Consider the following 27,721-nt stretch of genomic DNA (forward strand, 5'->3'; position numbering starts at 1 on the left):
TTTCTATTAAAGTATCTTTACTTTTACTCAAGTATGACAATTGGCTACTTTTTCCACCACTGATTCCAAAGAAGCACCACAGAGTAAATTATGTAAGGATCTAAGAAGGTAAGTGGTAGAGAGGCACTTAGTCATTCAAAACACGTAACCACACAGACTGATGTGGGCACTATGTTCACTAATCTTCTCCCAAAGACGGCTTGGCATAGTGGCATTGGCTCCACAGGCAGCATGTTTAAAACAGCCAACTTCCAGGGTCAAGGTTTTCTTTTCAGTATAAGAGACCATAACTCCTAACCTGTATTGAGAGGTTATGAGACCATACATAATAACCTGTACTGAGAGGATATGAGACCATAAATAATAACCTGAATTGAGAGGTAACGAGACCATAAATAATAACCTGTATTGAGAGGATATCAAAATAGTGAAGCCTCGACAGGCAGACTAAGATTGTGAGTCATGATAGCAAAGTATTCCTGAATCTTTCTCCTAGGAAAAAAGAGAACCTGTCCTCTCCATAACCGTAACCGTCATTCATTGAGCTTAAGTATTCCCAATGTTCTGCCTTAGCCCTCCTCAATCAACACTCAAACCTGTTCTTCAATAGTTACACCAGAGAGCGCTACAGTAATGAGAACGCTGCCTGCCACCTGTTACTCCCTGATCGGAAGAGAGAAGGAGGGATAGATGGGGGAGGTTGAGAGATGAAACAGAAGTGATTGGTTTGTCTTCTTTATGTGCCGTGGGTGCCGGCATTCTACACACAGCCAGTCTGCCTTAGCAGGGGATGGGGTTTAACACATTAAAACCAGTAGCTAATGATAGCACAGACGTCATCCACGTATTCCTATCGAAAACTACCAATGCCTCATGAAGCGGGAAGTATTTGAATTTGAAGCGCGTTATATTGCTGAATGGGGCTGAATGGCACAAAAAATAATCGCAAACAATCATGGGAAAAGTGGCTGTAACTAGCAAAGAATCATGGTCGATGTCGTCGTTTTCATCCTGCCTGAGAGAGTCAACCAGGAACCTCCTCGTAGCCTGCCAGCCTGTGATTGGTCTGTGTCAGCACATGGTCCTGTGTGACGACAAATGTAGTCAGAATGACTCACTATTTAATTAAATATCTCGATTTGTAGCAACTTTAAAATACTTCAGAATGGGAATTGAACTTGATCATAATAAACACATTTTAGAGCCCAAAACAGACTCTAATTTCATTTGGGCTATTCTGGTGATCCTATTTACATACAGTAGGCTTCCAAGGGCAGACCAGGGGCCTCGTTTATCAATCATGCGTAGGCACAAATCTGTCTATAAACCATGCATCGGATCATTTCCATTTAAAGTGTATTATGTATCTTTGGGCGCATTCGAGCAGATCACTTTTTTAAAGATGTTGACCAACATTGGCCAGCACCTTTCACGGTGTGTTGCATTATGGATATAAAAAAATGTAGACTCAACTGCGGAGACAACATTTTTCTGGGGTTTTTTGGACGCAAAAGACACTACATGCACACAAATGGTTGATGTCGCCACTTATCATTGGATATTATCAAATACATTTTAGAGGCTTAATCTGTGTCTGGGAAACCAGCCCTTAATGAACAAGTACATTGCTAAGTGCATTTGACTGTTAGGCATATTGTTTACCCAGTAACTTATTTGAGTGTACAAAACATTAGGAACACCTTTTTAATATTGAGTTGCACACCCTTTTGCCCTCAGAACAGCCTCAATTAATTGGGAATGGACTCTACACAGTGTCGAAAGCATTCCACAGGGATGCTGGCCCACATTGAATCCAATGCTTCCCACAGTTATGTCCGGTTGTCTGGATGTCCTTTGGGGGGCACACATACACAATCCATGTCTCAATTGTCTCAAGGCTTAAAAATCTTTCTTTAACCTGTCTCCTCCCCCTTCATCTGCATTGATTGAAGTGGATTTAACAGGTGACATCAATAAGGGATCATAGCTTTCACCTGGTCAGTCTATGTCATGGAAAGAGCTGGTGTTCCTAATGTTTTGTACACTCAGTGTATGGTCTAATACTTTTCGGTACAATGTGTTTTGTCCTTCATGTGATTGAATCAAATTCTGTTCTTTACATGCTTACTGACAACAGCAACATAAAGGTTGAGAAGTACATAAACACACAACAGATTGTAGTGATGCTGACATGCAATCAATTATCATAGAGTAAGAATCTTTGTGGAAAATTAATAATGAGAAAGGTACATGAGAAAGGTACAAGGGCATGAAGTAACAACCGAGCATTTCCCATATGCTGCAAAAACACATATTTCTTATGTTCTCATTCCAGTAGCCTGTGCACTCACTGCCTGGTTATATTTTGAGAAAACCATTGCAAAAATACAAAACATGTCTTGTGACTGTTAGAAAGAGCTCGGGCTGGATTCTAATGTCCGTATCATCACGATATTCATTCCTTGGAACATGTTGGTCATGTTTGGCTACATGCAGGAGAAGTGGTATTTTGATAGCATCAACTTAACAAAGGTGAATGCCATTGTCGTGTTTCCTCGAAACAGCAGAAGTTGTTCAACTTGCTGTCTTTGCATATATACCTCGCCCACTCTACTTGTTGACTTCCGTCTACAGTCGGCTACTTTGGCCTTACCACTCAAACGTGCCCAATATGAACATTTGCTTGAGAGTGTGCATAAATGTATGCACAGCCATATATGCACCATGCCAAGTAATAAAATAAGGCAACTGCTTGTCAAGCATAGAATGGGGAAAATATATGGCACAAATGTGAGAAATTGTGAAAGTGAGCCTAATAATTATTTCCATTGTGAATTCATGCAATATACCTTGACAGGCTATATATAATTACACCAAATCAGTGCATTTGTTACGATAATAATTAATACAAAGTACATTCATTTGTTAAATTAGAGGCACATGTGAAAGTTAAACTATTGTTGAAATACTATAAAATAATGATATAATGGGAAAATGGAATGAGAGGTGTCTGATCTTGCTTGTTACAGTACGTTTGATATGGTTACACAAGACAGATGGTTATTTAAGGCAAAAACTAAAGTAGGATGGGGGGGTGTGTTACGTGAAGGTCTAGCAACCCAACAGTTGTGAGTTCGAATCTCATCACTGACAACTTTAGCATTTTAGCTAATTAGCAACTGTTTAACTACTTACTATTTTTAAGCTACTTTGCAATTGTTTAGCATGTTATCTAACCCTTTCCCTAACACATTTAGCTAACCCGAACCCTTTTAGCTAACCCTTCCCATAACACTAACCGTAACCCTGACCCCTAACCCTAAACCCTAGACTAGCTAACATTAGCCAGCTAGCTAACGTTAACCACCTAGCTAGAATTTGTCACATATCATATGTTTTGCAAATTCATAACATATAATACGAATTGTAATTCGTAACATATCATACGAAATGGGTGATGGACATCCACAAATTAATACATACCATATGAAACGTAACGTATCAAATTGAGTGTCTCGGATTTACATACAGAAGGAACAAAAGGAACACCTCTGGACAAAAGGAATACCTATGTGAGAATGCTGTTCATTGACTACAGCTCAGCGTTCAACACCATAGTGCCCACAAAGCTCATCACTAAGCTAAGGACCCTGGGACTAAACACCTCCCTCTGCACCTGAATTATTATTATTTTTTCCCTCTACAACTGAATTCTGGACTTCCTGACGGGCCGCCCCCAGGTGATAAGGGTAGGCACCAACACATCTGCCACGCTGATCCTCAACACGGGGGCCCCGCAGGGGTGCGTGCTTTGTACCCTTCTGTACTCCCTGTTCAACCACGACTGCGTGGCCAAGCACAACTCCAACACCATCATTAAGTTTGCTGACGTCACAACGGTGGTAGTCCTAATCGCCGAAACGATGAGATAGCCTATAGGGAGGAGTGTCCACATCACCAACAAACTATCCTGGTTCCCCCTCAGGAGACTGAAAAGATTTGGCATGGGTCCCCAGATCGTCAAAAAGTTCTACAGCTCCACCATCGAGAGCATCCTGAATGGTTGCATCACCACCTGGTATGGCAACTGCTCTGCATCCGACCATAAGGTCGCTGCAGAGGGTAGTGCGTATGGCCCAGTACATCACTGGGGTCAAGTTTTCTGCCATCCAGGACCTATATGCTAGCCGGTGTAAGAGGAAGTCTCAAAAAATTGTCCAAGACTCATAGACTGTTCTCTCTGCTCCCGCACGGCAAGCAGTACCGGAGCGCCAAGTCTAGGTCCAAAAGGCTCCTTAACAGCTTCTACCCCCAAGCCATAAGACTGCTGAACAATTAATCAAATGGCCACCGGACTATTTACATTGACCCCTCCCTTTGTTCTTACACTGCTGCTACTTGCTCTTTATTATCTATGCATAGTCACTTTAGCCCTAAATACATGTACAAATGACCTTAACTAATCTGTACTCCTGCACATTGACTCGGTACAGGTACCCCCTCTATATAGCCTCATTATTGTTATTTTATTGTGTTACTTTTTTTTTACTTAAGAAAATATTTCCTAAATAAACTCAACTTTATTTTTTTTTTAAACTGCATTGTTGGTTAAGGACTTGTAAGTAAGCATTTCACAGTAAGGTCTACCTGTTGTATTCTGTGCATGTGACAAACTACATTTGACTCTATGAGTCTTGGACAACAACCCTAAGCACACAGCCAAGACAACACATGAGTGGCTTCGCGACAAGTCTCTGAATGTCCTTGAGTGGCCCAGCCAGAGACCGGACTTGAACCCGTCTCTGGAGGGACCTGAAAATAGCTGTGCAGCAACGCTCCCCATCCATCCTGACAGAGCTTGAGAGGATCTGCAGAGAAGAATTGGATAAACTCCCCAAATACAGGTGTGCCAAGCTTGTAGTGTCATACCCAAGAAGACTCAAGGCTGTAATCGCTGCCAAAGGTGCTTCAACAAAGTACTGAGTAAAGGGTCTGAATACTTATGTAAATGTGATATTTCATTTTTTCATTTTTAATAAATTAGCAAACACTTCTACAAACCAGTTTTTGCTTTGTCATTATGGGGTATTGTTTGTAGATTGATGAGGGAAAGAAACAATTTAATCCAATTTAGAATAAGGCAAAATGTGAAATAAAGTCAAGGAGTTTGAATACTTTCCGAAGGCTCAACCTTGAAGGAACTGGGCCTAGACTTGAGCCAAGTAGAATGATAAACAGATCTAATTACTGACACTGTGGAAGGACAGATCAGGCAGAAAGTATCGACTTATATACACTACTATTCAAAAGTTTGGGGTCACTTAGAGATGCCCTTGTTTTTGAAAGAAAAGCAAAAAATTGCTTTTCTTTCAAAAACAAGGACATTTCTAAGTGACCCCGAACTTTTGAACGGTAGTGTATGTCTACCTCACACACACACACACACACACACCATGACTATTATGACAGATAAGAAGAGATGACAGATAAGAATTCTATACTACACACAGTTAGTACATACAGTAGATAAACTTCAGTGGTGGTCAGTGCTGTTTAAGATGAGGGAGGATTATAACTGTTTTAATGAGCATGGCCTTATTTCTATTACAGCATATTGGATCACTGACATTCATATTCCATTCACCCAGCTCAATGTAGCAGTGATAGGTTTAGGCTACTACATGATACTTAAATTCTCCCTGTACCCATCATGAGGTTTCTACAACCTAGCCTATGAATGTAAGTGAACAGGTTGAGAGAATTTGTGGTAATCAAGATGACAGACAGTGACAATACCACCTTGCACGCTCTTGCCAGCATCTAGTTGATCTAGGGTGTAATCAGTAGTCTAACAGTTGCAAATGAGAGTTTCTATTAGACAAATTCAGGTAGGTTTATCCACATTTCATTACATTTGCTTCCATTTAAGAAATGTTTTTCAACAGAATTGGCGTAATGAATACACCCCTGATCAGTAGTGGTGCACGACGCCAGGATTTTTGGAGTCGACACCCCAACACTACTTATCACACGCAAACACAGTTCACTTTCATAGCAGCCACATACAAACAGCTCATTGTATAAATAATCCCTTCTCGCATCTATCTCCACACTCTGCTCCTCTCACCTTTTCCCTTTCGCTTGTGGACTTCAGTGCACAGCACATCAGCTGTGCACCAGGCAAAAAAAACTTTTGAAGCCAAACCTTCATATTATGAGCGCTAACGCTATACGCAGCCTACATCATTTTCACGTCATAGTCGACATCGTTACTAGAACAAACGTGTTAGTAAACCTGCTATCATGCAGTACAGTGTACAGTCAGCAGCCAGCAGTTCAGCATTTACACCGGTGGGCCCTGGTGGCAATAAAAAAATAAAAGCAAAAACTTACAGTACCTTGACTTGGAAGAGTTCCAGTGTTGGATAGCTATAGTCAGCTAGCTAATATAGCATGCCTCTCTGTTTGAGCCAGTTGTTTGAGTAGACTAAACTATCTAGCTGCATTCGATGCTAGCTAAGTAAGTGAAAGTGAAAGGGAAAGAATATATGCTAAATATAGCTAGCTCTCTCTCTAGCTTCTCCTTAATTTTGGGTGAAAGGTATTAGTTCAAACTGTTGTATTTTTCTCTCTTTGAGTCAACTACTCACTACATTTTATGCACTGCAGTGCTAGCTAGCTGTAGCTTATGCGTTCACTACTAGATTCATTGGATAACATGTCATATCATGCTGCACGAGCTCTGATAGGTTGGAGGATGTCCTCTGGAAGCTGTCATAATTACTGTTTAAGTCTATGGAAGAGGGTGAGAACCATGATGAGCCTCCTCAGTTTTGTACTGAAGTCAATGTACCCAGAGGAGGATAGAAGCTAGCTGTCCTCCGGCTACACCATTATGCTACCCTACAGAGTTATGCTGAGGCAACTGTAGACCTTCATTGCAAAACAGTGTGTTTTAATCAATTGTTTGATGATGTGAATATCTTTAGTTTTTATTTAGTTTTCTCTAAAAAGGATAACATTTGAGATTTTATTTGATTATTTTTCTGATATTCACTGAGGAGATTGGTCCTCCCCTTCCTCCTCTGAGGAGCCTCCACTGAAAAACATAAGGGGCATATCAGACACATTTAGGTCAGATACATTTTTTAAAGGGATTGACTGATCGATGTGTTGAGTGATAAACTGATATTATCTCTAGTGAGATGAAGTGGGTTTGACTGAGCTGTGAGAAACATATGGGGCTTAAGGTGGGGCTCAGACAGTTGTGTAGTATATTAGGGCTAATGCCTCTAAGACCAACAGCATCATTGCATCAATGCTGCATAATGCATATTTCATGATGTAATCCACATGTTTTATTGGATATGTGTGCAACATTCACCTTTTGATAATATTTCTGTACACAGAACGCATTGCAACTGCCTCTGCAAAGGACACAGGTAGTACTAGCAGGGTAGAACTCAGGTAGGACTTAGGGTAGGACTCAGGTAGGACAGTAGGGTACGACTCAGGTAGGAGTAGCAAGGTAGGACAGTAGGGTATGACTCAGGTAGGAATATCAAGGTAGACCAGTCGGGTATGACTCAGGTAGGACAGTAGGGTATGACTCAGGTAGGAATATCAAGGTAGACCAGTCGGGTATGACTCAGGTAGGAGATTAGGGTATGACTCAGGTAGGACAGTAGAGTACGACTCAGGTAGGAATAGCAAGGTAGGACAGTAGAGTATGACTCAGGTAAGACAATAGGGTATAACTCAGGTAGGACAGTAGGGTAGGACTCAGGTAGGACTAGCAGGGTAGGACAGTAGGGTATGACTCAGGTAGGACAGTAGAAGAGGACTCATAGGACAGTAGGGTAGGACTCAGGTAGGAAAGTATGGTACAACTCAGCTAGGACTAGCAGGGTAGGACAGTAGGGTAGGACTCAGGTAGAACTAGCAAGGTAGTAAAGTAAGCTATGACTATGGTATGACAGTAGGATAGGATAGGAGGGTAGGACTCAGGTAGTACTATCAGGGTAGGAGTTAGGTAGAACTGTAGAGTAGGAGAGCAAGGTAGGGCTCAGGTAGGACTAGCAGGGTAATAGGTGAGCACCACAGGGTTCCCCCTGACCTTGTAAGGCCTCCTTGACGCGGTCCAGCTCCTGCTCCTTGTCTCCCATCTGCACACGGAGCTCAGTGTCAGAGAGGAGGTTGGAGGAGCAGCCTCCCTGGCCCTGGGTCTCCTCCAGGTCCTTACTCAACATGTCCTTCATCTGCCGCAACAGGTGCACCTCTTCCTGCAGCTGGGCCACCTCCTCACGCAGCAACACTACACATAGAGAGAGAGAGAGAGAGAGAGAGAGAGAGAGACTTAATTTTCCATTACTTACAGTCGACAGAAATGTGTCTTTGTGCTTTTAACCCAACCCCCTGAGGTTGGGAATGGAGAGACGTGAAATAATGAGGAAGGGGTGGGGAAGGAAGAGTGGAGAGGTAGAGTAAGGGAGAGATTAGTTGAGAAATAGGGAGTAAGGACAACGAGATGGAGGTTTATAATTAAAATTAAGGAGGGAGAAGGAGAAGGGAAGAGTAGAAAGACAGACAGACAGAAGTGAGGGGGATGGTGAGAGTTGTGAAAGTCAACAGGAAAACGTTGAGTAGGGAGAGGAGGGAGGTGTGTAACAGGGTTACAAAGGGAGAGGAGGGGGGTGTTTAACAGGGTTACAAAGGGAGAGGAGGGAGGTGTGTAACAGGGTTACAAAGGGAGAGGAGGGAGGTGTGTAACAGGGTTACAAAGGGAGAGGAGGGAGGTGTGTAACCGGGTTACAAAGGGAGAGGAGGGGGTGTGTAACCGGGTTACAAAGGAGAGGAGGGGGTGTAACAGGGTTACAAAGGGAGAGGAGGTGTGTAACAGGGTTACAAAGGGAGAGAAGGGGGTGTTTAACAGGGTTACAAAGGGAGAGGAGGGAGGTGTGTAACAGGGTTACAAAGGGAGAGGAGGGAGGTGTGTAACAGGGTTACAAAGGGAGAGGAGGGAGGTGTGTAACAGGGTTACAAAGGGAGGAGGAGGTGTGTAACAGGGTTACAAAGGGAGAGGAGGGAGGTGTGTAACAGGGTTACAAAGATAGGGGAGGGAGGTGTGTAACAGGGTTACAAAGGGAGAGGAGGGAGGTGTGTAACAGGGTTACAAAGGGAGAGGAGGGAGGTGTGTAACAGGGTTACAAAGGGAGAGGAGGGAGGTGTGTAACAGGGTTACAAAGGGAGAGGAGGGAGGTGTGTAACAGGGTTATAAAGGGAGAGGAGGTGTGTAACAGGGTTACAAAGGGAGAGGAGGGAGGTGTGTAACAGGGTTACAAAGGGAGAGGAGGGAGGTGTGTAACAGGGTTACAAAGGGAGAGGAGGGAGGTGTGTAACAGGGTTACAAAGGGAGAGGGGTTAGGGAGGTGTGTAACAGGGTTACAAAGGGAGAGGAGGGAGGTGTGTAACAGGGTTACAAAGGGAGAGGAGGGAGGTGTGTAACAGGGTTACAAAGGGAGAGGAGGTGTGTAACAGGGTTACAAAGGGAGAGGAGGGAGGTGTGTAACAGGGTTACAAAGGGAGAGGAGGGAGGTGTGTAACAGGGTTACAAAGGGAGAGGAGGGAGGTGTGTAACAGGGTTACAAAGGGAGAGGAGGGAGGTGTGTAACAGGGTTACAAAGGGAGAGGAGGGAGGTGTGTAACAGGGTTATAAAGGGAGAGGAGGGAGGTGTGTAACAGGGTTACAAAGGGAGAGGAGGGAGGTGTGTAACAGGGTTATAAAGGGAGAGGAGGGAGTTGTGTAACAGGGTTACAAAGGGAGAGGAGGGAGGTGTGTAACAGGGTTACAAAGGGAGAGGAGGGAGGTGAGTAACAGGGTTATAAAGGGAGACGAGGGAGGTGTGTAACAGGGTTATAAAGGGAGAGGAGGGAGGTGTGTAACAGGGTTACAAAGGGAGAGGAGGGAGAGGTATAACAGGGTTACAAAGGGAGCAGAGCAGAAACAGTGTGAGTACGAAGCATATGACAATATATAGAGTAGAAAACCCACAGCAACACCTCCCACTGGGTACACGCCGGTTGAATTTAAAAAAAATTCACGTCATTCCAATTAAATTACGTTGAACCAACGTGGAATAGACGTTGAATTGATGTCTGTGCCCAGTGGGATTCACAAGTACACACTCGTTGTACACGAACACACGCACGTACGCGTACGCACGTACGCGCACGCACGCACGCACACACACACACACGCACGCACACGCACATGCACATGCACACACACACACACACACACAACAGTACTCACACACAGCAGGCAGTAAACTGAAGCCATGGGTGATGAGCGATAGAGGTAGACGAGGAGTGACAGTGTCAGGACAAATTGGCAGGGCTGCAGAGCCAGTGAGAGACAGTAGTTTAATAAGACTCTATAAAAAATATATATATCTGGAACACAAGCTCCGTGCCTTTCCACTGACAAACTACCTCACAGTCCTCTGGGAGCAAGGGACTTAGCAAGCGATAAACAAGAGCTGGAAACCAGGGATACAACACAGAGAATCCGAAGACAGTAATTGGCACAGTATCTCCTAATACACAAGCACATTTACCAAGGCAAGAAACGCTGAACACAAAGATCCTGAACTGAACAGAGGAGTCAAGGCCTCCATTTCATAAGATACAAGGAATCGACTAGCTGAGGTTAGTTTAGAGCTTCTATTTCACCCCAGTCAGGGCCGGGCTGCACACCACAACAAAGACATTAACTTGTCATAATGAGTTATATTTTCACACTGAAGATTCTAGAATATATACAGTATCATGGTTCAGAACAATGCACAATGTTTGTACGACTGGGCAGAAGCTATACCAACAGCAGAAATCAGCAGCCCAAACACTTCCAGCCCTAAGCAGGGTAGGGAGCACGGCTGGTTGGTACCTGGGAGACAGCATGTAAAAATCAGACAGTTTTGGCCACTATCCTTCCTCTAGTCAAAGATATCCAAGGGCATTGACAAGGCCTGAGAGCCGCAGTGTGTTCTGGCATTCATACTGTAGTTGTTGTACATTACACAGATAGGTGCTACGCATTGGTTGTGCACAGTAACTGAACCAGGAGATTGACTTGGCACTCTGTGATGTTGCATGAAGATAGATAATAAATATTTCAAAACATCACTGGCAAGTCTTCTCCGGTATGAGGGTGTAGGGGAGCTGTGTGCAAACAGAGAAAGAGTGTGTGTCAGGGCCTGTAGCCAGACCACATGGGGCTGCAGAGGCCCAGATAAGAGAGAAAGGGACAGTCCATCGGTTACTGTCGACTCTGGCTGTGGAGAGACACGCTAGGCAGCAACTCTGTATTGTACATGGCATAAGGAGGTAGTGTCCTGGAGAGAGCAATCTTTCACAGCCTTCTTGCCGGCTAAATCCGCTTATTCATCTGTTTACCTACAGGCTTTCTTATTTGTTGCAGGCGAGTCCAGCTTCCGTCTTTGTTAGCTGTGTAGAGCAGAGCAGCCAGACACAAGTAGAAGTATGCATCCCAGGCAGTTATGTGCTGTTCAGATGCACTGCAGTTGTAGTTTCAAGTGTTATCATCAGGTGCAGTACAGTGTCTTGCAAGTTCCAAACCCAACAATGCAGTAATCAATATCAATGTAGTACCAAAAATAACACAAGGTAGAACAAAAACATGAAAATAAGAATACTAACTGTACTGTTAGAGTAATCTGTGGTATTAACTGTGCTGTTATAGTAATCTGTGCTACTAACTGTACTGTTATAATAATCTGTACTGTTATAGTAATATGTGCTATTAACTGTGCTGTTATAGTAATCTGTGGTACTATCTGTGCTGTTATAGTAATCTGTGGTATTAACTGTACTGTTACAGTAATCTGTGGTACTAACTGTGCTGTTATAGTAATCTGTGCTACTAACTGTACTGTTATAGTAATCTGTGGTATTAACTGTACTGTTACAGTAATCTGTGGTACTAACTGTGCTGTTATAGTAATCTGTGGTACTAACTGTGCTGTTATAGTAATCTGTGTTACTAACTGTACTGTTACTGTCACGCCCTGGTCAAAGTATTTTGTGTTTATCTTTATGTATTTGGTCAGGCCAGGGTGTGGCATGGGGTTTTTGTAATTGTGGTGTGTTTGTCTTGGGGTTTTGGTGGTGGTATTGGGATTGTAGCTTAGTGGGTTGTCTAGCAAAGTCTATGGCTGTCTGGAGTGGTTCTCAATCAGAGGCAGGTGCTTATCGTTGTCTCTGATTGGGAACCATATTTAGGCAGCCATATTCTTTGAGTTTGTCGTGGGTGATTGTCCTTAGTGTCCTATGTGTACTCTCTGTTAGTTTGCACTAGATAGGCTGTTTTCGGTTTTCATTACGTTTATTGTTTTGTGTGTTTAGTGTTCATGTTTCTTTTGTTTTGATTAAACATGAATCTCAATCGACACGCTGCAGTTTGGTCCGACTCTCCTTCATCACCACTAGAAAACCGTTACAGAATCACCCACCACCAACGGACCAAGCGGCGTGTCAACAGGCAGGAGAAGCCGAAAAGCAGGAGATGCTAAATAAGAATTTCTGGACATGGGAGGAAATCCTCGACGGGAGAGGACCCTGGGCTAAACCAGGGGAGTGTAGCCGCCCAAAGGTGCAACAGGAGAAGAGGCAACAGAGGCAGCAGCAGCAGGAGCAGCAGCAGCTGCTACAGTGGGAGAGGTTGCACCACCTGGAGAAATGGACATGGGAGGAGGAATTGGACGGTAAAGGACCCTGGAATCAGCCTGGAGATTATTGTCGCCCCAAAGCCGAGCTGGAGGCAGCAAAAGCAGAGAGTTGCGGCATTATGAGGAGCTAGCATGGCAGAGCGGATGGAAGCCCGAGAGTCAGCCCCAAAAATTTCTTGGGGGTGTTACAGGGTGAGTATGGCTATGCCAGGTAGGAGACCTGCGCAAACTCCCTGTGCTTACCGGGGGCTGGAGAGACCGGGCAGGCACCGTGTTATGCTGTGGAGCGCACGGTGTCTCCAGTGCGGGTGCACAGCCCGGTTCGGCATATTCCAGCTCCGCCTCCTCGGCCAGGCTAGATTGAGCGTCGAGCCAAATGCCATGAAGCCGGCTCTACGCATCTGGTCCCCAGTGCCTCCTTGGGCCGGCCTCATGGCACCAGCCTTGCGCTCGGTGTCTCTGGTTCGCCTGCATAGCCCAGTGCGGGCTATTCCACCTCGCCGCACTGGCAGGGCAACCGAGAGCATTCAACCAGGTAAGGTTGGGCAGGCTCCAGTCTGCAAGGTGCTCAAGAGCTCCAGTGCGCCTGCGCGGTCCGGTCTATCCAGTACCACCTCCACAACCCAGCCCTCCGGTAGCAGCTCCCCATGCACCAGGCTTCCTGTGCGTGTCCTCCAGGTCCAGTACCACCAGTACCAGCACCACGCATCAGGCCTACAGTGCGCCAGAGCTGCCTCTCATGGAGCGCTGTTAGAGCTTTCCTCATCTCCAGCGCTGCCGGAGTCTCCCGCCTGTTCAGCGCAGCCAGAGCCTTCCTCCGACACAGCGCTGCAAGAGTCTCCCGCCTGTTCAGCGCAGCCAGAGCTGCCAGTCTGCATGAAGCAGCCAGAGCTGTCAGTCTGCATGAAGCAGCCAGTCTACATGGAGCAGCCAGAACTGTCAGTCTGCATGGAGCAGCCAGAGCTGTCAGTCTACATGAAGCAGCCCAAGCTGCCAGTCTGCATGAAGCAGCCAGTCTACATGGAGCAGCCAGAGCTGTCAGTCTGCATGAAGCAGCCAGAGCTGTCAGTCTGCATAGAGCAGCCAGTCTGCATGGAGCTGCCAGTCTGCATGGAGCTGCCAGTCTGCATGGAGCTGCCAGTCTGCAAGGAGCTGTCAGTCTGCAAGGAGCTGTCAGTCTGCAAGGAGCTGTCAGTCTGTGCCAGTCTGTAGGAGCTGCCAGTCTGCAAGGAGCTGCCAGTCAGCACGGAGCCGCCAGAGCGGTCAGTCTGTAAGAAGCCGCCAGAGCTGTCAGCCTATATGGAGCAGCTAGTGCCGCCAGTCTGCCCAGCGTCGCCAGTCTGCCCAGCGTCGCCAGTCTGCCCAGCGTCGCCAGTCTGCCCAGCATCGCCAGTCTGCCCAGCACCGCCAGTCTGCCCAGCACCGCCAGTCTGCCCAGCACCGCCAGTCTGCCCAGCGTCGTCAGTCTGCCCAGCGTCTGCCAGTCTGCCCAGCGCCGCCAGTCTGCCCAGCGCCGCCAGTCTGCCCAGCGCCGCCAGTCTGCCCAGCGCCGCCAGTCTGCCCAGCGCCGCCAGTCTGCCCAGCGCGCCGCCAGCGCCGCCAGTCTGCCCAGCGCCGCCAGATCTGCCAGTCAGCCAGACTCTTCCAGATCTGCCAGTCAACCAGACTCTTCCAGATCTGCCAGTCAACCAGACTCTTCCAGATCTGTCCAGATCTGCCAGTCAGCCAGGATCTTCCAGATCTGCCAGTCAGCCAGGATCTGCCAGTCAGCCAGGATCTGCCAGTCAGCCAGGATCTGCTGAAACCACCAGCCAGCCAGGAGCTGGTAGATCTATCTACCTGCCTGAGCTTCCTCTCACTCCTGAGCTTCCTCTCACTCCTGAGCTTCCTCTCACTCCTGAGCTTCCTCTCACTCCTGAGCTTCCTCTCACTCCTGAGCTTCCTCTCACTCCTGAGCTTTCTCTCACTCCTGAGCTTTCTCTCACTCCCGAGCTTCCCCTCAGTCCCGAGCTGCCTCAGTCCCGAGCTGTCCTTCAGTCCCGATCTGCTCCTCAGTCCAGTGGGGTTCTGGGTGAGGACTACTAGGCCATGGTCGGCGGCGAGGGTGGACTATCCAGGGACGAAGGGAGAAGGGACTAAGACATTAAATGAGTGGGGTCCACGTCCCGCGCCGGAGCCGCCACCATGGACAGACGCCCACCCGGACCCTCCCTATTGTTTTGAGGTGCGTTCGGGAGTCCGCACCTTAGGGGGGGGGTTCTGTCACGCCCTGGTCAAAGTATTTTGTGTTTATCTTTATGTATTTGGTCAGGCCAGGGTGTGGCATGGGGTTTTTGTAATTGTGGTGTGTTTGTCTTGGGGTTTTGGTGGTGGTATTGGGATTGTAGCTTAGTGGGTTGTCTAGCAAAGTCTATGGCTGTCTGGAGTGGTTCTCAATCAGAGGCAGGTGCTTATCGTTGTCTCTGATTGGGAACCATATTTAGGCAGCCATATTCTTTGAGTTTGTCGTGGGTGATTGTCCTTAGTGTCCTATGTGTACTCTCGGTTAGTTTGCACTAGATAGGCTGTTTCGATTACGTTTATTGTTTTGTGTAGTGTTCGTGTTTCTTTATTTGATTAAACATGAATCTCAATCGGCACGCTGCAGTTTGGTCCGACTCTCCTTCATCACCACTAGAAAACCGTTACAGTTATAGTAATCTGTACTGTTATAGTAATCTGTGGTATTAACTGTGCTGTTATAGTAATATGTGGTACTAACTGTGCTGTTAAAGTAATCTGTACTGTAAAAGTAATATGTGCTACTAACTGTACTGTTAAAGTAATCTGTACTGTTATAGTAATCTGTGCTACTAACTGTGCTGTTATATTAATCTGTACTGTTATAGTAATATGTGCTACTAACTGTACTGTTAAAGTAATCTGTACTGTTATAGTAATCTGTGCTACTAACTGTGCTGTTATATTAATCTGTGCTGTTAGAGTAATATGTGCTACTAACTGTACTGTTATAATAATCTGTGCTACTAACTGTACTGTTATAGTAATATGTGCTACTAACTGTGCTGTTACAGTAATCTGGTACTAACTGTACTGTTATAGTAATATGTGCTACTAACTGTACTGTTATAGTAATCTGTGGTATTAACTGTGCTGTCATAATAATCTGTGGTATTAACTGTTTGCTGTTATAGTAATCTGTGTTAGTTCCAGGGTTGCTAATGTGGAAGATAAAAATAATAATAATAGTCCCATAGGTTATAGTACATGCAGTCATTGTATAACCTTCCATACAATGTAGAGTGAACAAACAGCAAAAACATGTATTTCACCTTTATTTAACCAGGTAGGCAAGTTGAATAAGTTCTCATTTACAATTGCGACCTGTCCAAGATAAAGCAAAGCAGTTCGACACAAACAACGACACAGAGTTACACATGGAGTAAAACAAACATACAGTCAATAATACTGTAGAAACAAGTCTATATACGATGTGAGCAAATGAGGTGAGATAAGGGAGGTAAAGGCAAAAAAAAAGGCTATGGTGGCAAAGTAAATACAATATAGCAAGTAAAACACTGGAATGGTAGATTTGCAGTGGAAGAATGTGAAAAGTAGAGATAAAAATAATGGGGTGCAAAGGAGCAAAATAAATAAATAAAATAAAATAAATACAGTTGGGAAAGAGGTACAGTGGGGCAAAAGAGTATTTAGTCAGCCACCAATTGTGCAAGTTCTCCCACTTAAAAAGATGAGAGAGGCCTGTAATTTTCAACATAGGTACACTTAAACTATGACAGACAAAATTAGAAAAAAATCCAGAAAATCACATTGTAGGATATTTATGAATTTATTTGCAAATTATGGTGGAAAATAAGTATATAAGTGGGAGAACTTGCACAATTGGTGGCTGTAGTTGTTTGGGCTAAATTATAGGTGGGCTATGTACAGGTGCAGTAATCTGTGAGCTGCTCTGACAGCTGGTGCTTATAGCTAGTGAGGGAGATAAGTGTTTCCAGTTTCAGAGATTTTTGTAGTTCGTTCCAGTCATTGGCAGCAGAGAACTGGAAGGAGAGGCGGCCAAAGACAGAATTGGTTTTGGGGGTGACCAGAGAGATATACCTGCGCGTGCTACAGGTGGGTGATGCTATGGTGACCAGCGAGCTGAGATGAGGGGGGACTTTACCTAGCAGGGTCTTGTAGATGACATGGAGCCAGTGGGTTTGGCGACGAGTATGAAGCGAGGACCAGCCAACGAGAGCGTACAGGTAGCAATAGTGGGTAGTATATGGGGCTTTGGTGACAAAACGGATTGCACTGTGATAGACTGCATCCAATTTGTTGAGTAGGGTATTGGAGGCTATTTTGTAAATGACATCGCCGAAGTCGAGGATTGGTAGGATGGTCAGTTTTACAAGGGTATGTTTGGCAGCATGAGTGAAGGATGCTTTGTTGCGAAATAGGAAGCCAATTCTAGATTTAACTTTGGATTGGAGATGATACATGATCAAATACAAATATTAGAATCCACTATTAAAGACGACAGGAACCCACTGGATTCTCCTCCAACCCAAAAAGGCCTGTGGTGTTGATGGTATCCTCAATGAAATGGTCAAATATACAGACAACGAAATCCAATTGGCTATACCAAAACTCTTTAACATCATCCTTAGCTCTGGCATCTTCCCCAATATTTGGAACCAAGGACTGATCACCCCAATCCACAAAAGTGGAGACAAATTTGACCTCAATAACTACTGTGGGAAATGCATCAATAGCAACCTTGGGAAAATCCTCTTTATTATCATTAACAGCAGACTCGTACATTTCCTCAATGAAAACAATGTACTGAGCAAATGTCAAATTGACTTTGTACCAGATTATCGTATGACAGACCACGTATTTACCCTGCACACCCTAATTGACAAACAAACAAACCAAAACAAAGACAAAGTCTTCTCATGCTTTGTTGATTTAAAAAAAAGCCTTCAACTCAATTTGGCATGAGGGTCTGCTATACAAATTGATGGAAAGTGGTGTGGGGGAAAAATATACAACATTTTAAAATCCATGTACACAAACAACAAAAAAGGCAAAAAACACACATTTATTCACACAAGGCTGTGGGGTCAGACAGGGATGCAGCTTAAGCCCCACCCTCTTCAACATATATATCAATGAATTGGCGAGGGCACTAGAAAAGTCTGCAGCACCCGGCCTCACCCTACTAGAATCTGAAGTCAAATGTCTACTGTTTGCTGATGATCTGGTGCTTCTGTCACCAACCAAGGAGGGCCTACAACACCACCTAGATCTTCTGCACAGATTCTGCCAGACCTGGGCCCTGACAGTAAATCTCAGTAAGACCAAAATAATGTTCCAAAAAAGATCCAGTCGCCAGGACCACAAATACAAATTCCATCTAGAGCCCGTTGCCCTAGAGCCCAGTAAAAACGATACGTACCTAAACATCAGCGCCACAGTTAACTTCTACAAAGCTGTGAACAATCTGAAAGACAAGGCAAGAAGGGCATTCTATGCCATCAAAAGGAACATAAAATTCGACATACCAATTAGGATCTGGCTAAAAATACTTGAATCAGTTATAGAACCCATTGCCCTTTATGGTTGTGAGGTCTGGGGTCCGCTCACCAACCAAGAATTCACAAAATGGGACAAACACCAAGTTAAGACTCTGCAAAAATATCCTCTGTGTAAAACGTAGAACACCATCTAATGCATGCAGAGCAGAATACCCGCTAATTATCAAAATCCTGATAGCTGATCAATTCTACACCCACCTTAAAGGAAGCGATTCCCAAACCTTCCATATCAAAGCCATCACCTACAGAGAGATGAACCTGGAGAAGAGTCCCCTAAGCAAGCTGGTCCTGGCGCACTGTTCACAAACACAAACACACCCCAAAGAGCCCCAGGACAGCAATATAATTAGGCCCAACCAAATCACGATAAAACAAAAATATAATTACTTTAACTAAAAAACAGAGCCAACTAGAATGTTATTTGGCCCTAAACAGAGATTACACAGTGGCAGAATACCTGACCATTGTGACTGACCCAAACTGAAGGAAAGCTTTGACTATGTACAGACTCAGTGAGCATAGCCTTGCTATTGAGAAAGGTCCTCGTAGGCAGACCTGGCTCTCAAGAGAAGACAGGCTATGTGCACACTGCCCACAAAATGAGGTGGAAACTGAGCTGCACTTCCTAACATCCTGCCCAATGTATGACCATATTAGAGACACATATTTCCCTCAGATTCCACAGATCCACAAAGAATTCGAAAACAAACCCGATTTTAATAAACTCCCATTTCTGCTGGGTGAAATTCCACAGTGTGTAATCAAAGCAGAAATATTTTTGACCTGTTGCCATAAGAAAAGGTCAACCAGTGAAGAACAAACACCATTGAAAATACAACCCCATATTTATGCTTATTTATTTTCCCTTTTGCACTTTAACCATTTGTACATCGTTACAACGCTGTATATATACATAGTATGACATTTGTATTGTCTTTATTGTTTTGTAACTTCTGTGATTGTAATGTTTACTGTTCATTTTTATTGTTTATTTCACTTTTGCATATTATCTACTTCACTTGCTTTGGCAATGTTAACATATGATTCCCATGCCAATAAAGCACCTTTAATTGAATAGAGTGTTACAGGAAAGTTTAACTCTAAATCTGATGTCATATCTGTGTATTATGATAATGATCATGTAGAATTATATGTATGGGTAAGTAGGCTACTTGAAGGAAATTGTCATTATCACCAGCGTTGTAGAGTGTATGAATCTGCACTAACTATAGCAGAGCGGTTGGATCAGAGCCATCCAACGTGACTCAACATAAGAAAGACAGACACATGGTGAGCACTCAGAGATTCTCTAGATACTGTGGGAACAGAACAGAGGGTGATTTAAGCACAAGCAATCAGCACCATAATTCCCTCAAATACACTTTCCCATTGATCCTGCCATTACTCCCCCACTGTCAGCTCTGAGCTGCATAATCACTCCTTTTTTAGGTTCCCTCCCTCCCTTAAAGTCAGGATGAAATGAAGGCAAGGCAAGGCAAAACCTTTAGAATCTTCTTTATTTTTCTCAGAGACAACGTGGCCATTTCAGTGTGGAAATGCCAGTTGGCAGGTACATCATCAGAAGAAAATAGGCTACACATCGTGTCGTACTGGACACTGAAATCACACTGAGGGCTGTCAACGGAGGACTGTGAGAGGGAGTGTGTTTGTGGGGTCAGTTGGTTTTTTTGTATAGACATGCAAAGCATGAAATGATTTATGTCTGTTTGTCTCTTCTCACACAATACACAGGCACACATGAGGGACAAGCCTCAGAGGTAATCTTTTAGTATACACTATTGAAGAATAAGCCAAAATAAATGTTATGTACTTTACTGGCCATAATGTGCCCTGGCCGGTTGAAAATCCCATTAGTATTTGTATTAATTATGGATCCTCATAAGTTCCTGCCAAGGCAGAAGCTATTCTTCCTGGGGTCCAGCAAAATTAAGGCAGTTATACAATTTAAAAAACATTACAATACATTTTACAACAGATTTCACAAAACAATAAGTGTGTGCCCTCAGGCCCCTACTCTACTAACCACATATATACAACACAAAATCCACGTGTACGTGTGTGTATAGTGCACCCATTGCATTGTTGTTGTTGTTGTTGTCATCGTCTCCCTGACTCCAGTCTTAGTCTTAGCACCACCAGTAGACAGGGAGCATGCCTGTTCCATTAGCTACCTCCCGGAGGAGAGAAGGTCACCCGTCTCTTCACTCAATTACTCCAGTCTGAGCCATGCCTCCCTCCATTAGAGTGTCTAGCATCAGGGCTGCTCTGACCAGGCCATCAACCTGTCCTCTTCCCTCTCTCTCTGGCTTCTCCAATCAGACACAGAGAGAGCCGGGACACAGCTTACTGAACAGACAGGTCTCGTGGCTAAAAGGGGGCTGGGGCCAGAGGTATTAAATAGATGACTACCTGTGCTGAAGTGTGTGATACGAGTGTCAAACACATACTTGACAGCAGCCATCTGCTCTACGTCTATGTAGCATGCTGTGTAGGAATTTCTGGGCAGGTGTCACCCACCGTTCTCCCTTGGCCTACATGTGTTACTATGCTGGAGGCTATGATCATATGGCAACTCCTCTCCCTGTGCCAGGTCGCCACATCACTGACCGGGGTGACATCAAATTCATCCTACACCTACTATGTTCACTATAAATGTCCACAGGCACTGTCTTAACTGAGAGGAGCTGTACTCTTCCACAGACACGACACCTCCGATACAATGTGAAACTGTCAATTACCCTAATGGTTAATGTGTGCAGACCTCTATTTCATCTTAATAAGCATCTCCACGGACCCTGTTAGATTGACGCGGTATGACAATTAATTATTTGCCTCTCTGCCTGCAATATTCAGTGTAATAAATTTACTATGTTATGTTCCTCGGGTTTGTTATAGCAGGGAATTAGCCAGCCAACAACAGGGAGAAAGAGCTCACATGATTAGGCAAACCGTGGTCCTTTCAAAATATAATAGCCAAACTGAAATATGTGCATTAATCATTTCTTTACATTTACATTTTCAAACGCTTCACATTATTCTTACAGTACTAACAGTGCACCTAACAGCATTATTGACCTTGGAAAATACTATTTAACATACCCATTTACACACACTGCATGGGTCGCTTTCTCTAATTGAGAGACAGTGTGGGTACTGCAGGATGGAAGACAGCTCAGGCTGGTTAGAGCTGGTAAGAGTCTACTTTAGTTAATATATATATAACAAAGTACACTGAAAAAATACATAAACGCAACATGTAAAGTGCTGGTCCCATGTTTCATGATCTGAAATTAAAGATCCCCAAAATTTGCCATAAGCACAAAAAGCTTATTTCTCTAAAATGTTGGGCTGAAATTTGTTTACATCCCTGTTAGTGAGAATTTTTTTGCCAAGACAATCAATCTACCTGGTGTGGCTCAATTGGTAGACCATGGTGCTTGCAATGCCAAGGTTGTGGGTTTGATTCCCACGTGGGACCAGTGAGAAAAAATGTATGCACTCACTACTGTAAGTTGCTCTGGATAAGAGCATCTGCTAAATTACAAACATTTAGAATGTATGGCATATCAAGAAGCTGAATAAACAGAATGATCATTACACTGGTGCACCTTGTGCTGGGGACAATAAAATACCACTCTAAAATGTGCAATTTTTCACCCAACACAATGTTTTAGGGAGCGTGCAATTGGCATGCTGACTGCAGGAATATTCACCAGAGCTGTTTTCCAGAGAATTGAATGCTAATTTCTCTTCTATAATCCACCTCCAACATCATTTTAGAGAATTTGACAGTACATTCAACTGGCCTCACAACCTTAGACCACGTTTAAACACACCAGCCTAGGACCTCCATATCTGGCTTCTTCACCTGCGGGATCATTTGAGACCAGCTACCTGGACAGCTGATGAAACTGTGGGTTTGCACAACCAAAGAATGTCTGCACAAATGGTCAGAAACTGTCTCAGGGAAGCTCATCTGCGTGCTCATCATCCTCACCAGGATCTTGACCTGACTGCAGTTTGGCATCGTAACCAACTTCAGTGGGAAGATGCTCACCTATGATGGACACTGGCATGCCCGGTTTCAACTGTACCGTGCAGATGGCGTTGTGTTGGCGAGCGGTTTGCTGATGTCAACATTGTGAACAGAGTGCCCCATGGTGGCGGGTTATGGTATGGGCAGGCATAAGCTACAGTATTCAGACACAACTGCATTTTATCGATGGCAATTTGAATGCACAGAGATATCATGACGAGATCCTCAGTCCCATTGTCGTGCCATTCATCCGCCACCATCACCTCATGTTTCAGCATGATAATACATGGCCCCATGTCGCAAGGATCTGGACACAATTCTTGGAAGCTGAAAATGTCCCAGTTCTTCCATGGCCTGCATACTCACCAGACATGTCACCCATTGAGCATGTGTGGGATGCTCTGGATTGACGTGTATGACAGCCATGGACTGGAGATATTTCAATTCCTGTACATTTGGAGGTCCTGTTTCTCTGTGCATTACTATTTTCCCACACTGTGTCACCCTGGTGGAATTGGTGCTGCACAGCACTAATACACTCAGCACGGTGAGGAGAGGGAGTGGGGGAATTGGAGCTGAGGGAAGAGAAGAGTAATTACTTTTTAGAGAGTGTAACGTGCTGTACAGAGAGATATTGTACTGTAGCATTGCAGGCAACTGTACTGTAGAAATAAGGTCACTATTACAGTACCTAGAACACAACTCAATCATGCACTCTGGTCACCACAGGCTTGTGAAATATTCAGCCATTTCAAATACTTGAAAAATCCTTCCAATGTTTACTTAAACAATAATTTGCTGTTTTCAACGGCTGATAAAAGCACAAAATGGGTGCTTGGGAAGTTCAAACAGCCGTGAAGGGGTGTTAGGGAAGGTTCAAACAGCCCTAGAAGGGGTGTTAGGGAGGTTCAAATAGCCCTGAAGGGGTATTAGGGAGGTTCAAACAGCCCTGAAGGGGTACTAGGAAGGTTCAAACAGCCCTAGGAGGGGTATTAGGGAGGTTCAAACAGCCCTAGAAGGGTTATTAGGGAGGTTCAAACAGCCTTAGAAGGGTTATTAGAGAGGTTCAAACAGCCCTAGAAGGGGTGTTAGGGAGATTCAAACAGCCCTGAAGGTGTATTAGGGAGGTTCAAACAGCCCTGAAGGGGTGTTAGGGAGGTTCAAACAGCCCTGAAGGGGTATTAGGGAGGTTCAAACAGCGCCGAAGGGGTGTTCAAACAGTCCTGAAGGCGTATTAGGGAGGTTCAAACAGCCCCGAAGGGGTATTAGGGAGGTTCAAACATCACTGAAGGGGTATTAGGGAGGTTCAAACAGCGCCGAAGGGGTGTTCAAACAGCCCTGAAGGTGTATTAGGGAGGTTCAAACAGCCCTGAAGGGGTATTAGGGAGGTTCAAACATCCCTGAAGGGGTATTAGGGAGGTTCAAACAGCCCTAAAGGGGTGTTAGGGAGGTTCAAACAGCGCTGAAGGGGTGTTAGGGAGGTTCAAACAGTCCTGAAGGGGTGTTAGGGAGGTTCAAACAGTCCTGAAGGGGTATTAGGGTGGTTCAAACAGCCCTGAAGGGGAATTAGGGTGGTTCAAACAGCCCTGAAGGGGTATTAGGGAGGTTCAAACAGCCCTGAAGGGGTATTAGGGAGGTTCAAACAGCCCTGAAGGGGTATTAGGGAGGTTCAAACAGCCCTGAAGTGGTGTTAGGGAGGTTCAAACAGCCCTGAAGGGATGTTAGGGAGGTTCAAACAGCCCTGAAGGGGTATTAGGGAGGTTCAAACGGCCCTGAAGGGGTATTAGGGAGGTTCAAACAGCCCTGAAGGGGTATTAGGGACATTCAAACATTCCTGAAGGGGTATTAGGGAGGTTCAATCAGCCCTGAAGGGGTGTTAGGGAGGTTCAAACAGAGCTCAACAAAAGCCCCTGTGTGACTCACTGACAGGGTTGGTGAGTATTGGATTACAAAAAAAACGGTCACTTTAATCTGTTTCGTTACCAGCTAAAATATTGTAATCAGATTACAGATTATTTTGAAAAACTAGATGATTGCTTTTAAGTTCAGCAAGGATGTTTGCAAAAAAAATGTTTGGGGACACTTCTCTGTTTCTCAATGACATTTAAATCAGATTTAAAAAATGGCACAAGTTTAAGTTTGTTCCACCTGAGCAAGTCTGACCACAAGTCAGAGACCACTATGAGGACACACCAAATGTGATTGATCGATAGCGTGGAAAGCGCAGGAATAGGCTTTTGTAGGCTACAGTCCAAGGTATGTCTTCCAATGGTGCGGCTGCTGTTGGCATCCAACGATGATCCAATTTGAATAAACGCTTGGAGGTAAGGATGACAGCAGTGGTGTAGTCTACGGTGATACGGATATCCCTTGTTATTGAGATCTACATAGCACATTGATGTGAATCACACAGCTGCTCTCTTATTTAGCTATTTGCGCCTTACGGATTGTGGTTGTTGTGGATGGCTGCTTACAAATCTAAATGTGTATTTGAACACAATAATGGTTGAATTCAAGAAGTTTAAGCTGCCTATTAATCATTGTTTTTGAAACCAGTGGACAGCCAGTAAAAAATGTGCTCTTGCAACAGCTGCATAGTGTGGTTCCCAGCAACAGCTGCATAGTGTGGTTCCCAGCAACAGCTGCATAGTGTGGTTCCCAGCAACAGCTGCATAGTGCAGATCCCAGCATATGGGCACATTTATCACTCCAGTGTAAATTGCTAATTTGTAATTACTTCTCCACTATTGGCCTATTTATTGCCTTACCTCCTTACTTAATTTGCACACGTTGTATACATATTTTTCTATTGTGTTATTTTCTGTACGTTTGTTAATCCCATGTGTAACTCTGTGTTGTTGTTTTTGTCGCACTGCTTTGCCACAACTTGGCCATGTCGCAGTTGTAAATGAGAACTTGTTCTCAACTGGCCTACCTTGTTAAATAAAGGTGCAATAAAAATAAATAAATATGGAATAAAAGTGGGGCTTTTATTGCTCAATCAAATTCATGCAGATGAAAAACTAAAATCCATTGGACTAACGGACACATGCTCCTACTCGCACACCTTTGATACTTAAAGGGTCAATCTGGAGGTTCTGCATCCATTTTTTGACTTATAAATTATATACATGTATATACATATATACATAAGGTACCAGTCAAAAGTTTGGACACACATTCAAGGGTTTTTCTTTATTTTGCAATATTTTCTAGATTGTAGAATAATAGTGAAGACATCCAAACTATAAAAAAATCACATATGGAATCATGTAGTAACCAACAAAGTGTTAAACAAATCAAAATATATTTTATATTTGAGATTATTCAAAGTAGCCACCCTTTGCCTTGTTGACAGCTTTGCACACTCTTGGCATTCTCTCAACCAGCTTCATGGAACGCATTTCAATTAACAGGTGTGCCTTCTTAAAAGTGAATTTGTTTTTTTGTTTGTCACAACATAACAATCAGTTGTGTTGTGACACGGTAGGGGTGGTATACAGAACATAGCCCTTTTTGGGAAATGACCAAGTCGATATTATGGCAAGAAAAGCTCAAATAAGCAAAGAGAAATGACAGTCCATCATTACTTTAAGACATGAAGGTCAGTCAATACGGAAATTTACAAGAGCTTTGATAGTTTCTTCAAGTGCACTTCCAAAAACCATGAAGCGCTACGATGAAACTGGCTCTCACGAGGACAGCCACAGGAAAGGAAGACCCAGATTCACTTCTGCTGCAGAGAATAAGTTCATTAGAGTTACCAGCCCCAGAAATTGCAGCCCAAATAAATGCTTCACAGAGTTCAAGTAAAGGACACATCAACATCAACTGATCAGAGGAGACTGCATGAATCAGGCCTTCATGGTCAAATTGCTGCATAGAAAACACTACTAAAAGACACCAATAATAAGAAGAGACTTGCTTGGCCAAGAAACACAAGCAATGGACATTAGACAGGTGAAAATCAGTCATTTGGTCTGATGAGTCCAAATTTGAGATTTATGGTTCCAACCGTTGTGTCTTTGTGAGACTCAGAGTAGGTGAACGGATGATCTCCGCATGTGTGGTTCCCACCGTAAAGCATGGAGGAGGATGTGTGATGGTGTGGGTGTGCTTTATTGGTGAGACTGTCATTGATTAATTTAGAATTCAAGGCACACTTAACCAGCATGGCTACCACAGCATTCTGCAGCGATACGCCATCCCATCTGGTTTGCGCTTAGTGGGACTATCATTTATTTTTCAACGGGAAAATGTGCTTTCGGGTGTCAGGGAAGATGTATGGAATGAAAGGTACATACTTTTCTTTAGGAATGTAGTGAAGTAAAAGTAAAAATTGGCAAAAATATACAGTTGAAGTCGGAAGTTTACATACACCTTAGCCAAATACATTTAAACTCAGTTTTTCACAATTCCTGACATTTAGCCTAGTAAAAATTCCCTGACTTAGGTCAGTTATGATCACCACTTTACTTTTAAGAATGTGAAATGTCAGAATAATAGTGGAGAGAATGATTTATTTCAGCTTTTATTTCTTTCATCACATTCCCACTGGGTCAGAAGTTAAAATACACTCAATTAGTAATTGGTAGCATTGCCTTTCAATTGTTAACCTGGATCAAATGTTTCGGGTAGCCTTACACAAGCTTCCCACAATAAGTTGGGTGAATTTTGGCCCATTCCTCTTGACAAAGCTGGTGTAACTGAGTCCGGTTTGCAGGCCTCCTTGCTCGCACATGCTTTTCAGTTCTGCCCACACATTTTCTATAGGATTGATGTCAGGACTTTTTCATGGCCACTCCAGTACCTTGCCGTTGTTGGCCTTGTTGGCCTTGTTGGTCTTGTTGGTCTTGTTATCCTTGTTGGACTTGTTAGTCTTGTTGGCCTTGTTGGACTTGTTAGTCTTGTTATTCTTGTTGGCCTTGTTGGCCTTGTTGGTCTTGTTAGTCTTGTTGGCCTCGTTGTTCTGATGCTGCTACCCCCATGTTTCATAGTTGGGATGGTGTTCTTCGGCTTGCAAGACTCCCCCTTTTTCCTCCAAACATAACAATGGTCATTAAGGCCAAACAGTTCTATTTATGTTTCATCAGACAGGAGGACATTTCTCCAAAAAAGTACGATCTTTATCCCCATGTGCAGTTGCAAACCGTCGTCTGGCTTTTTTATGGCGGTTTTGGAGCAGTGGCTTCTTCCTTGCTGAGCGGCCTTTCAGGTTATGTCGATATAGGACTCTTTTAAGTGTGGATATAGATACTTTTGTGCCTGTTTCCTCCAGCATCTTCACAAGGTCCTTTGCTGTTGTTCTTGGATTG

General features: G+C 44.1%; 1 protein-coding gene across 5 annotated transcripts in view; it reads right to left on the bottom strand.

Moving 5' to 3' along the window:
- Window positions 1-27,721, bottom strand: part of LOC112247326 (kazrin-like) — a 355,810-nt gene that overhangs the window by 13,130 nt on the left and 314,959 nt on the right. For all 5 annotated transcript variants that reach the window (XR_006084792.1, XM_042331334.1, XM_042331337.1 and 2 more), the window contains one exon: window positions 8,117-8,314. Coding sequence is in view for 4 of the 5 variants with exons in the window: in XM_042331334.1 (XP_042187268.1) it covers window positions 8,117-8,314 (198 nt within the window). In the remaining variant the exon portion in view is untranslated. The remainder of the gene's footprint in view (window positions 1-8,116; window positions 8,315-27,721) is intronic.

The sequence above is a fragment of the Oncorhynchus tshawytscha genome, linkage group LG02, assembly GCF_018296145.1.
Source record: "Oncorhynchus tshawytscha isolate Ot180627B linkage group LG02, Otsh_v2.0, whole genome shotgun sequence".
NCBI lineage: Eukaryota > Metazoa > Chordata > Actinopteri > Salmoniformes > Salmonidae > Oncorhynchus > Oncorhynchus tshawytscha.